Raw genomic sequence first — 13,399 nt, forward strand, 5'->3', positions numbered from 1 at the left:
ACACGACAGGGACAGGCGTGGGGCAGGCGGCCAGGCCTTCGATAACAGCCTTCACTGAAGCGCCTCCCCTCGACCAGGGGGGTTGCACGGGCCCTGCATCGGGCCTGCGTCGTGCCAGAGCTTTGGGGCAGGCCGAATTGGACACTCGCCCCCCTCCCTGCCCAAGAGAGGGGCGGGAGCGACCCCGCCCCCCCGGCCTGGGGCCACGTAGGCCCCCAGCAGCCCGGCCACGCGGAAGCGGCCCTGGCAACCCCCTCGGCAAAAGATGCCGGGCGCCGCTCCCGATGCCCGCGAGGGGGGCTGTCCCCCGCCTTCCCCAAGGCGCCCACAGCGCCATCTGAGGGGGCGGCTGCTGCTACTAGCCCGGCCGAGCCCCTCCCTGCCTCCACCCCGCCCAAAATGGCGCCGGCGCAGAGCGGCCCGCCCCCGAATCCCTCCGCGCCCAACTCCCGCCCGCGCCTAGGCGGCGCCCGGAAATACCCTCGCCCGCCGCCGCCCTCAGTGAAGATGGCGCCCGTGGCGTGTCTCTCCCCCCAGCGGCAGCCAATGGGCGCGGCGGAGGAGCGTCGCGGGGGTAGTGACGCGGCCGGCCCGCGCCCCTCACGCGCGCTCTGTCCCTCTCCCCGGGCGCGGGCGGGCGAGGTCAGCTCGGCGGGGCCGGCGGTTGCTGAGGCGGGGCGGTGAGTGGCTGGCGGCCAGGCCCCGGAGGCCTCCCTGGCTCTGGGGGAGGGGCGGCGGACCGGACCGGACCGGGCCGGGCCAGTCACGGCGCCGGGAAGAGGGGTGGTCCCCCGCCCCCTCCCCTCCCCCGCGTGCCGGCCCGGATCCGTGTCCCGCCGCGCCTGGGGCTGTTCCGGCTCCCGGCCGCGGGGGGGGGTGTATCCGGGCCGCGGGGGGGGCTGGCCTAGAAATCGGGGGGCCCCGGGCTGTGGCCGAGCCCGTTCCCCTCTCCGCCCGGCGGGGGCGGGCGGCCGTTCAACGCCCCGCGCCCGCCCTGCGTGCCGGGCCCTGGGCCTCGCCCTGGTGACATTGACCTACCCCCGGCTCCCTCCCTGTCTCGGCCTGAGCGGCGCCTCGCGGGCTGGGCCTCCCCGGCTGCCTCCCCGTCGCGCCGCTGGGCCGCTCGGGGGTGCGGTCTGCGCCCCCACACCGCTGCGCCGGGAGAAGCCCCGAGGGCGGGCACCTTCCCCCCTGGAGCTGGGGCTGATTTGTGGGTAAATAACGTCTAGGGCTCCCTACGCTGGCAAAGTGCCCCTCGTGCAGAGGTGGCCTCGGCGGGACGCTTGTCGGTAGGAGCCGGGAAGCGGGCGATCCAGTGCAGACAAGGGGCGTGGCGGGGGGGGGGTCCATCAGAGCTGGGCCTCGTGTCCCTCCATGTGCTGCTGCTGCCCCAGAGGAGCTGGCCTGTGGGTCAGGGGAGAAGAGGCCCGTTCTCGGTGATTTCCCAACTGGCTTCGGCAGGACTAGGAGAGGCTACCCAGAAGTACCATCCGCGTTTTGTGCCTGCAGGGTGCATGTGACGGAGCAGGGTACTTACATGAGCGGGCTCAGAGCCAAACCGTACAGCAGTGCTGTGGCAGTGTTCAGGTATTGCCGGGATTGGTAGGAAGTAGATACAATCCTATGATGGATGTCAGTGGTCGCAAATGGGAGTTAATACCAACCTTCAATTTTCACTGTAACTTCTAAGCGGGAGTTTTAAATTTTCATGGGTTCCGCCTCCCCACAATTGCTCTCGATTTCAACTAAGTTACTGATAATGTGCCTAAGACTTAGGCTGATTGTTGTGAATAAATGAGTGAAAGTGGAAGGAAGTGTTTCTTGCGGGCCCAGACCTTAGTGATGCTATATAAATATCATGAATGAATGTAAAACAAACAGGGCTGAAATTCATTGACAGTTCCCAACATGAGACTACACTTAATCTTCTAGAGAAGTTGAGTGTCCGTAAGGCCTTGTCTACGCTTGTGGCAGCACGTGGGGTAGACGTAGCTATGGGCCAGAGTGAAAAACGGGCTGCTTCCCCACTGTGGTGTGTAGCTACACGTGGCTGTGAAAGGCTTTGGCCAAGGGGAGGCAGCAGGGAAATGCTCTGGCAGCAAGGATGCTACACTGCTAAAAAGAGCCGAGTAGAGGTGGGAGGCACTGCTTGGGTGTGTAGAGAGCCATGTAGGTACAGACGCCAAGGTTCTGGCTTGTCTGTGCTCTACTTACCTAAGCAGTGCCTCGCTGTCTACATTGCTGTTTATACCCATGCTAGCTGGGTGTGTAGTGTGTCTACACTACACACCACTACAAATGTAGGCATAGCCTATGTGACACATGATTTTCAGTCACTACCAGCCTGGGCTAGATTCAAACCAGGCTATTGATGGAAAACTCTGTGCCCTAGAGTCATCCAGTTCCCTCTTCTTTTTTAACTTTCAAATATGCTTTTGTTAAAGTGTTTTGTTTTTTTTCCTTTTGTAGGGCCTCTGAAATGTGGAGTTGACCCCAGTTCAGTTTTGTCCCCCTCCTCTTCCCTCCCAATAGCTCTAGCTGTGTCATGGCAGCCAGACTGGTGCAACGCTGTTGTCGTCGGCTCTTTTGTGGCTCCATCTTCGCACCCCTGGCAACCCCAACTTCTCTGTTAGCACCAGCATCCAAGACAGTGGTAGCAAGAGCTCTACCTCAGGCAGCTCTTGCTTCATTACACACTTCAAGCCTCTCCAGGCAAACAGACAAACTCTCAGTCAAGGAGCAAGTGTACAGCCGACATCCAGAGCATAGAGAGATTGATGAACTCATTGAATCAGCTTCTAGCCCTGAAGATCTCTTGAATGTGGGTGAACATCACTCTCTAAATGGGAACCAGGCCTCCGCAGTAGTCATCCAACTCTCCCGACTCGTGGTGGACAAGAAACTAGAAACAGAGAGCATCTTGCAGGACAGTCGCTTCCAGCAAGTGCTCAACATTCTAAATAGCCAGGTATGTTCCCATGATGCCACGGATGGGCGCTCTTGGAGGGAGGAGTGTGACGGGAGAACAAGCAGATAAAGTCCCCTTTCCCAGCTGCTTTTAGCTGGTGGCCTGTGCAGAGTTGGCTGGTCACATGATGTTGGTTCTCCTAACTTCCAGCTGAGAGAGACAGAGCCCATGGAAGGGAGAGATAGAGTGACCGACTGCTTTCACAAAAGGCAGAATACTTGCTGCACTGGAAACAACTAAAAACGCAACATTACTTGGCTATTCCATTTCTGTGTGTTGAATGGCTGTAGTGGCTGTGGGTGCTATGCGTCCCAGTGGATGGGCACGGGCAGGGATTGAGGTGATAGCCTAGCACACACAACATAGCCTTCCCAATTTGCAGTCTCTTTTTTGAGATTATGCTGCTGCGCCTCCCCTATCGGTGACACGAGGCAATGGTGCTTCAGAGAGCCCTGCTAAGTTCTGTTGTCTTCACAGGGGCTGCGGTGAACAGCAGCACAAGGACTAATAAAGTTTGAATTGGACTGAGCGTTGGTGAATTCTGCCAGCAGCAGTGTTGTACCCATGTTAAGAACTTTAGTTTCCCCCTTTGGGCATATCAGTGAATCCACACCCAGCTCTCAACAGCCACATGGAACCCTGGATTAGCCCAATGAAATCTCAGTAAAATGATAAGAATGAGAGTGGGTTTCACATGTTACATTATGTTCTCCACTATCTATTCTTAAACTACAGCAGCCATGTCAAATTCAGTACTGTCCTTGTCTGTGGTTGGTACTGGCCCAGCTGGCTGCCACAGCAATATCTGTAGTTCATGGGCCCCATGTCTCTATTACTGGACCCTGGGGATAAAAGAATGCTACAGACACCTTGTATAGATCAGTAGAAATACTGAAGCATCTCACCCTAAGAGCATGCATACACGGGGATGTTAAATTGGATTCGTTTGTTTGCTCTGAGTGCACCAATTTGGTGCACTTAGATCTGGAAAAAGGGGTAAACAGTGAGATGGCAAAATTTGCAGACAATACAAAACTACTCAAGATAGTTAAGTCCCAGGCAGACTGCGAAGAACTACAAAAGGGTCTCTCAAAACTGGGTGGCTGGGCAACAAAATGGCAGAAGAAATTCAGTGTTGATAAATGCAAAGTAATGCACATTGGAAAAGATAATCCCAACTATATGTATAAAGTGGTGGGGTCTAAATTAGTTGTTACCACTCAAGAAAGAGATCATGGAGTCATTCTGGTTAGTTCTCTGAAAACATCCATTCAATGTGCAGCAACAATCAAAAAAGTTAACAGAATGTTGGGAATCATTAAGAAAGGGATAGATAATAAGACAGAAAATATCATATTGCCTCTGAATAAATCCATGATGCACCCATATTCTGAATACTGCGTGCAGATGTGGTCGTCCCATCTCAAAAAAGATATACTGGAATTGGGAAAGGTTGAGAAACGGGCAACAGAAATGATTAGGGGTATGGAACGGCTGCCATATGAGGAGAGATTAATAAGACTGGTACTTTTCAGCTTGGAAAAGAGACGACTAAGGAGGGATAGGATAGAGATCTATAAAATCATGACTGGTGTGGAGGAAGTAAATATGGAAGTGTTATTTACTCCTTCGCATAACACAAGAACTAGGGGTCACCAAATGACATTAATAGGCAGCAGGTTTAAAACAAAAGGAAGTATTTTTTCACACAACGCACAGTCAATCTGTGGAATTCCTTGCCAGAGATGTTGTGAAGGGCAAAACTATAACAGGGTTCAAAAAAGAACTAGATAAATTCATGGAGGATACGTCCATCAATGGCTATTAGCCAGGATGGGCAGGGATGGTGTCCCTAGCCTCTGTTTGCCAGAAGCTGGGAATGGGTGACGGGATGGATCACTTGATGATTACCTCTTCTGTTCGTTTCCTCTGGAGCACGTGGCATTGGCCACTGTTGGAAGACAGGATACTGGGCTAAATGGACCTTTGGTCTGACCCAGTATGGCTATTCTTATGTAAATTAACTGAGTGGCATTCACACTACTTTGTTATGCCACGCTGCTCTGTGCTACTCAATACTGCTATCAGAAAGTGCCACACCCAGCTGTGTGCTAGCATTTAAATGGGGATCTGGTTGAGATGACCATGGAGCAGTGAAGGTGCACAGACAGATCCATAGACAGGATGATCCAGGTGTGAAGCAGTGCACTGTGGGATGGCAGTGGGAGGATTGCCAGAAGCAGAATAGTTAAGGATTTGTCCACATGAACCTTAAAGCAAATAAACTCACTGCAATGAGGAGTTACTTCTCTTCCAAAGAGGATTAATTGCTGCCATCTAAGTTACTAAATAACTTGATTTTAAAAAGAAGTTGAGTGTGGGCACAAGACACTCTAATTCAAACAAACTAAAGTTAAGCTGATATAAGACCCCGTGTAGACAAGCCCTGAGATATCAAAAGACAGGTAGGGGTGGACCAGGCCAGCAATTGGACAGAAGTCTCTCAATGGAATTTGGTATCAAAGTGCTGCAGGAAATGGTGTTGGTGATTTGTATTGAAAGACTGAATGGGGCACAAGACTGAGAGTGGGAATACTGAGGTTCTGTTCCTGGCTTGCCAGTGACCTGTGTGATCTTTGGTAGGTCATGATATGTTTCTTCAGCTGCCTAATGGGTGATACTTGTTTACAGACCCTTTGCAATCCACTCTGAGATCTCTAAGAATTACTGTTCTACAGTGGTGATCATCAGCCTGAGTCAGTGTCCAAGCCTGGCTCTGAGAGGCGGCTGTGCTCCTTGAAGCGCCAAGTTTCTGACAAGTCTTAAGACCAAAGTCTTGGTTATTATGGTGCCTGTGGTACCATTTGCCAGAGCACTAGTAGAGCACCCTGGCCACATTCTATCTGAGCCGTTACAGTCTACTTCCCTTGATACCTTCTGCAGCTTCAAGCTGAGAAATGATTCTTCCGTTTCCTTAAACTGTTTTGTCATGTTGTTAGATAGCTGTCATGTTCCACCCCAGAGGTGGCTGCAATTTGGTGATATTTTCTTTGTTTTCTGCACAACCCGTGGGGATTCTTCAGCATGAAAGGTGCTTTAGAAGCTAGACTATCATCTGTGCAACTTTGGGCTTCTGTTTTTTTTTTTTTTTCCAGCTGCATATTAGCTTTTCTTACTGGAACTGCCAAGTTGACCCCATTGCCCAGCAGTGATAGCCCTACGCTGCCCTGTGGGTGACCTGGGTCATTGGATCTTGCACATATAGTCAAGATCTGGAAGCATAAGAATGATGGCCTTTCAGCTTCATCATCAGTTTCTCCTTGGAGAAGAGCCGCAAGTGCCCTGTGCCTTCATGAGGCAGTTGTGGAATGTACACGGGGGCGGGAGGGGAGTTTGGTCTGAACATAGAGGAAAAAGAGAGAGAAATGTTGACTGACACTAAAGGCAATGAAAGCTCAGCCCTGGGAAAACTAGAGCACCACTGCTCTGTCTCCAGACCAGGGCTGGACATAGCAGCTGCTCATGCTGCTGGGAAAGCTGCAGGCTGTGAGTGAAGTTAAAGGGGCAGTGAATGTGGAGTGTAGACACGGGAGCACTAAAACCACTCTTTCGGGGGTGCCTTCTGGAGCGTCTGGCATTTGCCAGTGCTGGATGACTGATCCCATCTGATAAATCCTCTAGTCTCTAACTCCACTTCTTGCTCTGTTACAGCCTCCTTTGTGCCTAACAACATTCCCATATTTCCTCTTTGCTGCCTAGCTTTCCCAGGTCTGGAATAGCTCTTTGTTGCCCCTCTTGAAGAGCCTCTACTGTCTGGGGCTGGAGAGGAATAAAAGGGAGCTGAGATCGGTGAAGCAGGAGGTACGCTGGCGGTTAAGACGCTTGAACTTCAGGCAGATTGCTTCCCTGGCAGAGTACATAGCAGCCAGCAAGCACACGGAGGATCAGAGTGAGCTGCTGAGCGACGTGGTGAAGCACCTGGAGCTGCGCTGGACGGAGATTGGGGACACCAGAGCTGTGGTGGCACTGATGATGAAGGTCGGGCACCTCTCGCAGACCCTGATGGACCGGCTGGAGGACAAGGTATAGGCAGCAGCTAGGACAAGCGTGAGTCTCCTGCAGGGTGGATTGATTTAAATAAATCCTTTTAAATCTCCCATTTGAATCATGATATAAATCAGCAAGCAGGTAGCCTTGATTTAAATCAGTAATTTTAATTGTGCTTTCCATTTGTACTTTCTAGTTATTTTCTTTGGCTAGTAATTATTGAAACATGTTGATTTGCAACTAAATACGGCCTCTACGTCAAATTTGGTGCTTCTTTTTGCTAACCAGGAGGATAAACTGTATCTATACACAGATATTGAACCAGTGATATAGCTTAACTTACATTTATTTAGATTCTTAATTTTTACATTTATTACAAGAGAATGATGAATGATGCATTTCTCACTTCCTAGATGATCAATTTTTTACTTGCAGTTTGTGTCAAGCTGTATTTGGATGGAAATTCACATTTAATTGCAAATGCACAAAAACAGAACTTTACATGTTTTATTTAAATAAAGTACCTTAAATGTGCTGGATGCATAAGGGAAAAAAGTTCAGCAAAATTAGGGCTGTCAAGTGATTAAAAAAATCTATTCACAAATAAGGGCTCGTAGGCATTTATACAGCACGTCAGGCATGCATGGCAGCATGTTCCCTCAAGGGCCTCCTGGGTCTTTTCTGATCTGGAATGTTTTCCCACCACCACCCCAAGAATGTTGTTGTTTTTTTTAAAGCAGTGATCCTGAATCTGACAAGCCAAACAACCCACATCTGGTCTGAGGTTAAGGAGAGAACTGTTGTGGTTTACTTTACACTTTACTGAAATGGCTCCATAGTGAGACTCTGTAAAGAGCCTGCCTCACCCCCAGGGCCAAGCTCCACTGAGATCTGAGCACAGAGTTGCAGAATCTGCTCATTGTGGGGGCACGCTGCCTTGAGACTCCCCATTTAAGTCATCACAGATGGGGAGAAAAGGAATGTTACCTTAGTTCTCTTTCCATTCCTTTCTCCTTCCAGTTCAGCCTGGTTCTGAATCAGATGGCTTGTGAATCACAGCTCTGCAGGCCTGTGCCCGTGGATTAGCTCATTGCTTACTAGATGTCCTTCAGGCATGTGATCTGAGCTGAGGAAACGCTCCCCAGATTGAAACCACCAGTGAGGTCTCTAAGTGGTTGTTTGACTGCAGCTATGTCAAATTCAGTACTCACCTTTTCCATGGTGAGTACTAGCCCAAAAAGCTGCCATAGAAACATCTGTAGTTCATGGGCCCCACGTCTCTCTCTTTCTGGATCCTGGGGATAAATATTTGCTGCAGACATTGGTACATGCTAATAAAAATACCACAGTTTAGACTGATTGGCTTGGGATTTTGCCAGGTAGCAAATTAAACACAGTGGGGTAAGGTTAGTAATAGGTGAGATGCCAAGGGAAACACCAGGAAATGGTGTTAATGATTCAGTAGGGGTTACTCTTTCCCCTCTGTCAGTACTCACCTTGCTGGTGCATTGGTTTAGAAGCTCAGATCCCATGGGGCTGAGCCCGACATAAACCCTTAATGTTAGAGCGCTGTAATCTTTTGGATGAAATGTAAACTGAGATGCTCAGAGTTTAAGGCCAAAAGGAACCGTTCGATCACCTAGTCTCCTCTCCTGCATAGGACAGGTCCTTTATTTTTTTAAAAAAGGCTCCAGAGGCAGTCCGAGTAACTACAGGCCCATAAGCCTAACCTCAGTACCAGGCAAATTGGTTGAAACTGTTCTAAAGAACAGAATTATCAGACACATAGATGAACACGATTTGTTGGAGAGGAGTCAAAATGGCTTTTGTAAAGGGCGAGGCATGATTTCCCATCTATTAGAATTGTTTGAGGGGGATCAACAAACATGGACAAGGGGATCCAATGGATATAGTTTACTTAGACTTTCAGAAAGCCTTTGACAAGGTCCCTCACAAAAGGCTCTTAAGCAAACTAAGTAGTCCTGGGGTAAGAGGGAAGGTCTTCTCATGGGTCACTAACTGGTTAAAAGACAGAAAACAAAGAGTAGGAATAAATGGTCAGTGTCTCCGAGGAATTAGCCAAGATGGTCAGGGATGCAACCCCATGCCGTGGGTGTCCCTAAGCCTGTGACTGCTAGATGCTGGGGCTGGGCAACGGGACAGATCATTAGATAATTGACTTGTTCTGTTCATTCCGTCTGAGGCATCTGGCATTGGCCACTGTCGGAAGAGAGGATACCAGGCTGAAGGGGCCATTCGTCTGATCCAGAATGGCCATTCTTATGTTCTTAAATTTCACCCAGTTACTCCTGTATTGAGCCCATACTGGCCACTTGTGGTTGTAATAGATCCCACAGTATTTTTTGCAATAGTATTCAATGTAGCACTGATATCCTGACCAAATTCAGTCAGAAGTAATTACGTCCTGCCTCCATTAATTCTCCCCTCTGGATACAATGGTTTTGACATCATTTCTTATACTGTTTATTACTGTGATCTGCTATGTTCTGCTCCAGCATTTCAGCGCTGGATGATCTTTGAGAGGGTATGTTTTGTAAGATACTTTGAAATGTGAGATATGTAAGCAGTTAATCGTGTAAATTGCTTTATCCCACCTTTACTCTCTGTGCTTAATGTCTGTTGGCAGGCTTTGGAATTAGCCGAGCAATTCACTGCTGAGGACATTCGGAAAGTGGCGTTGGTTTTAGCTCTCCAGAACCGGCGCTCTGTCCCCCTGCTCCGGGCCATTTCCTACCATCTGGTTCAGAAGCACTTTACCCTCAGCACTAGCGTTCTTGTGGACTTGGCCTTTGCATATGGTAAGTGAGTCCAGCCGTCCCCTGAACTACTCAGTCAAGTATCACACCAGCAGAGTCCAGTGCAGCACAGTCTTTGCATTGAACTAGGACTTCAGAGCATCAGTACCATGATGATGCAGTCCTGGCTGAGGAAGAGGAGGACCACCTTGAGTCCTAAGCTCATACATTCAAGTACAAATAACTTTACCCAGCGGGTTGAAATCTCTCTTGACCCTGCTTTGGAGAGTTAACTGTCGAGTTATTTGGTACCTCTAATACACACCCACAATGGAATTGATTTTCTCAGTTACAATGCAGACCTTACAGTGCCCTCAGCTTTTGCATTCTGTTCTATTTAGTTTCTTACCATGCTCATCAGCCTCATATCAAAGCACCTTCCAATAGTGCATTAAGTGTCACCATCCACATCTACCACGGACTTCTAGCAGCAAAGGCTTTCAAAGAAAACTACTTAAACCTGCACAGTTTGAAAGAGACCTTCTTTGAGCACACAGCAGAGTGGCAGAAATTCCCAAATTCTAATCCCAGCTCTGCAGCGGATTCCCTCTGTCACCAAAGGCAAGTCATTTAACCTATGTGCCTCAGTTTCCCCACCTGCAAAAGGTAGGTGTTACTACCTGCCTGTTTCAGCAAGCCAGAAGTGCTGTGGTTGTGGGATTGGCAATGAACTGGATTGCCCAGATGGAATTAGGCGTAAAGGGGTGATGTTACAAAATTATTTGATCTCTCTCCATCAGAGTATTAGTTGAGGAATATTTGTAAAGTGATACTATTTTATCTAGTGACTAATATACTACATAGTACAGTAGGTCTCTGCCTGTGCTCTTGGGTGTGGCGGGCCAATGTATTTCAGTCTTAACTCGGAGATATCTCTGTTTGCAAGCTACAGCATAGATCAGAGTTTTCTGATCCATCACAATAATGAACCTAGTCATAGCATGCTTAGGTATAAACAACATTAATTTGAGCAGAAAGTAACACACCCATTGGTATAATAATGGGTTTCTTAGTTCTCTGACCCCTCCTTGCTGGTTTCTGCAGACATTTTGCCTCTCATCCTCTGCAGGACATCACAAACACTGCTTTCTTGTTAGCAACAGTCCAGACAAATGGGCAGTGTATCCTCCTACCAGGTAGAACAGTGACATGAGCCCCTCTGTTAAACTGGCTGATTCCAGCTGAGCAGTCCACTTCACGTCTTGCACGTGACCAACTGGCTGAACTACGACTACCTAGATGGGGTGGTTATGCTCTAAAAAGCTACAGTAGAAATGGCATTCAGAGCATTCCCTGCTTCTCTCAGTGAGTCTAGACTAGATCATCTCTCCTGTAATTTGGGTGACGAACCACTGGAACAAACTACCAAGGGAAGTGGTGGAGCCGCTATCTCTTGATGTCTTCAGAGCTACATTGGATGCATTTCTGGAAGATGCTTTAGTCCAATACAAGTTACTGGGCTCAGTACAGGGGGAATGGGTTGAAATTCTCTGGCCTGTGTTATACTGGAGGTCAGACTGAGTGATTGATTAGCCCCTTCTGACCTTAACATCTATGAGGAATTGAACAATCTGTTGACTGCCAGCCCCAGGACTCCTATAGTCTTAGAGTCTTACTGAGCTCTTGCTGGTTCGTGCATCGCCACAGAAATTCTGCCATTAGAATGTATTGAGATAAAGGTTCTGTTGGCGTGAGCCAGAAGAGAGTCCTGCTCGCCCTCCCAGAGCTGCGGTGGTTCTGCAGCGATAACAAATGTAGCTTACGTACGACTCGAACTCCTGGAGCAGATCTGTTCAGTCATTAGGTACCAGTTGGCCACAGGTTTGTTACCCTGACCATAACTGAACTTAAGTTCTTTTCCAAACTTCTAAACTCGGCAGAATTCGGTAGTTCAGTATTACTCCCATGGACTTTCACAGGTTTTTCTTCTCCCCTCCCTGTCTTCTGGAGAGCTCTCCTGGCCCATCTGACACTGTTTCACTTCCCTTGGTATTGTCTGTTTCTGGGGATTTTTGCCCACAACACTCCTCACCTATGATGATGGTTCTTTAGTTCCCTGTTTTCTGTAGCATCCATCACCCTAAATCCTAATTTTGTTTTCGGATACAGCTTAGTATTAACTTCAAGCTTGTAGCGAATTTATTCCTCAGCCAAGACAAGCTCCTTTGTGTGTTGAAGAAAGTTATTCGGATTTAATGAAGATTTTAAAATAAGTACCATCCCTAGGTGTAGAGCTGCGGGGACATGCACCCAGTGGAATGGGAATATCTGGAGCTCTGCATTCTGAAATGGTGCACGTGGGTTTGTTTATACGATTAGGAAGGCAAATGAACATGCTAGCGCTTTGCTCTCAAATTATTTTCATTTTGCAGACACTTTAAGTACATTGACAACAGCCCTGGGGAAATAGAATATTATCTCCATTACGCAGTTGGTGCAACTGAGGCCCCAAAAGGTTAAGTGACATGCCAGAGAGGGAGTCAGAGAAAGCTGAGCTAGCAACTGCAAAGTTCCTGCCTCCTGGCCCTTGTCACTACACCTCTTCCCACTAGTACTTTGATTTGATTACGTCAACATCAGTGTAACGGTGCTGCTTGATCATTTCAAACACAAGGGCCCCATGCGCCTGTCTGGGGCTGTGTGTTTGACTTTCCCCTTGGAAGTTTCACCTGGTGGCTGGCTCAGCGTTAATGTGGATACCATGAGTACTCCTATGGGATTTAGGCTGCCCCTTGGTATTAGTTAATGAGCCTACAGTCAGGCTAGCATCAGGTGTGAAGCACTCTGCAGCCTTGTCAAATGCAGTGCTCTCTTCCTCAGTGATGGGTACTGACCCAAATAGCTGCCACAGAAGCACCTGTAGTTCATGCCATGTCTGTCTAGAGAGGGGATAAAAATCTTCCACAGGCACCCAGCACAGGCCAGCATCATTAGTCTGAATCCCTTCTCAGCACCGCCTGGTGATCGAGAGAGGCTGATGGGCTTGGGGCAGAGGCCTGGCCTGGTTCTCTGTAGTTGCAAGAGTATCGTTGTGGCTAAGATCTGATTTCGAGGTGGAGAGGGAACAGCATTCACCCAGAGCCTCTTCCTCTCCAGGAATACAGCTTGATGCTTTTGCTTGTCTCCCCCTGTGCCTTACCCCCCCCAGACGTCCCGCTCCCCCCTTGCACTGCTCCCACTGGTGCTTCGGAGCTCCCGGCTGACTCCTCTTAAGCAGGTGCTGATTTCTTCTGCCTCTTTAAGGAAAGCTGAATTTCCACCAGACCCAGGTCTTCCAGAAGATGGCATCAGACCTGCACGCCCGCGTGCCCGAGATGGCTCATGGTGACGTGGGGCGCTGCATCAAGTCCTTTGCTTACCTCAAGTGGCTCAACCTGCCCCTCTTTGAGGCCTTCGCTCAGGTGAGGAGACTTGAGTGGGGAAGGAAAGGGGGAAACAGCCATTGTTGGGCCCCTCTGCTTCAGTTTCCCAAGCTGTAAGATGGGGTAATGATGCTGAGATGTATTTGTAAAGTCTAAAAAGTCTAAACACTATGATACCAAGCTGATACCTTGCTCAGTGGTAGCAC

The 13,399-nt window shown here is 49.1% G+C and overlaps 1 protein-coding gene and 3 non-coding genes across 8 annotated transcripts in view; all 4 read left to right on the forward strand.

The window, feature by feature from the left end:
* The first annotated feature begins 557 nt into the window (after positions 1-557).
* Positions 558-13,399, forward strand: part of TBRG4 (transforming growth factor beta regulator 4) — a 28,743-nt gene continuing 15,901 nt past the window's right edge. Inside the window, exons 1-5 of one of the 5 annotated variants that reach the window (XM_077808496.1) lie at positions 558-680; positions 2,470-2,968; positions 6,728-7,051; positions 9,663-9,834; positions 13,075-13,232. In XM_077808496.1, the coding sequence (XP_077664622.1) occupies positions 2,546-2,968; positions 6,728-7,051; positions 9,663-9,834; positions 13,075-13,232 (1,077 nt within the window). In that variant the 5' untranslated portion in view covers positions 558-680; positions 2,470-2,545. Of the gene's footprint in view, positions 681-947; positions 1,215-1,285; positions 1,588-2,469; positions 2,969-6,727; positions 7,052-9,662; positions 9,835-13,074; positions 13,233-13,399 lie in introns of those variants that run through there. The other 4 variants (XM_077808500.1, XM_077808498.1, XM_077808497.1 and 1 more) reach the window with 4 other exon arrangements.
* Positions 3,702-3,839, forward strand: LOC144261722 (small nucleolar RNA SNORA5). The gene has a single exon (XR_013345416.1). It is a non-coding gene; the product is annotated as a small nucleolar RNA SNORA5 (small nucleolar RNA).
* On the forward strand, positions 8,200-8,339 carry LOC144261720 (small nucleolar RNA SNORA5). The gene has a single exon (XR_013345414.1). It is a non-coding gene; the product is annotated as a small nucleolar RNA SNORA5 (small nucleolar RNA).
* Positions 12,617-12,744, forward strand: LOC144261726 (small nucleolar RNA SNORA5). The gene has a single exon (XR_013345420.1). It is a non-coding gene; the product is annotated as a small nucleolar RNA SNORA5 (small nucleolar RNA).

This window comes from Eretmochelys imbricata, chromosome 2 (genome assembly GCF_965152235.1).
Source record: "Eretmochelys imbricata isolate rEreImb1 chromosome 2, rEreImb1.hap1, whole genome shotgun sequence".
Taxonomy (NCBI): Eukaryota; Metazoa; Chordata; order Testudines; family Cheloniidae; genus Eretmochelys; species Eretmochelys imbricata.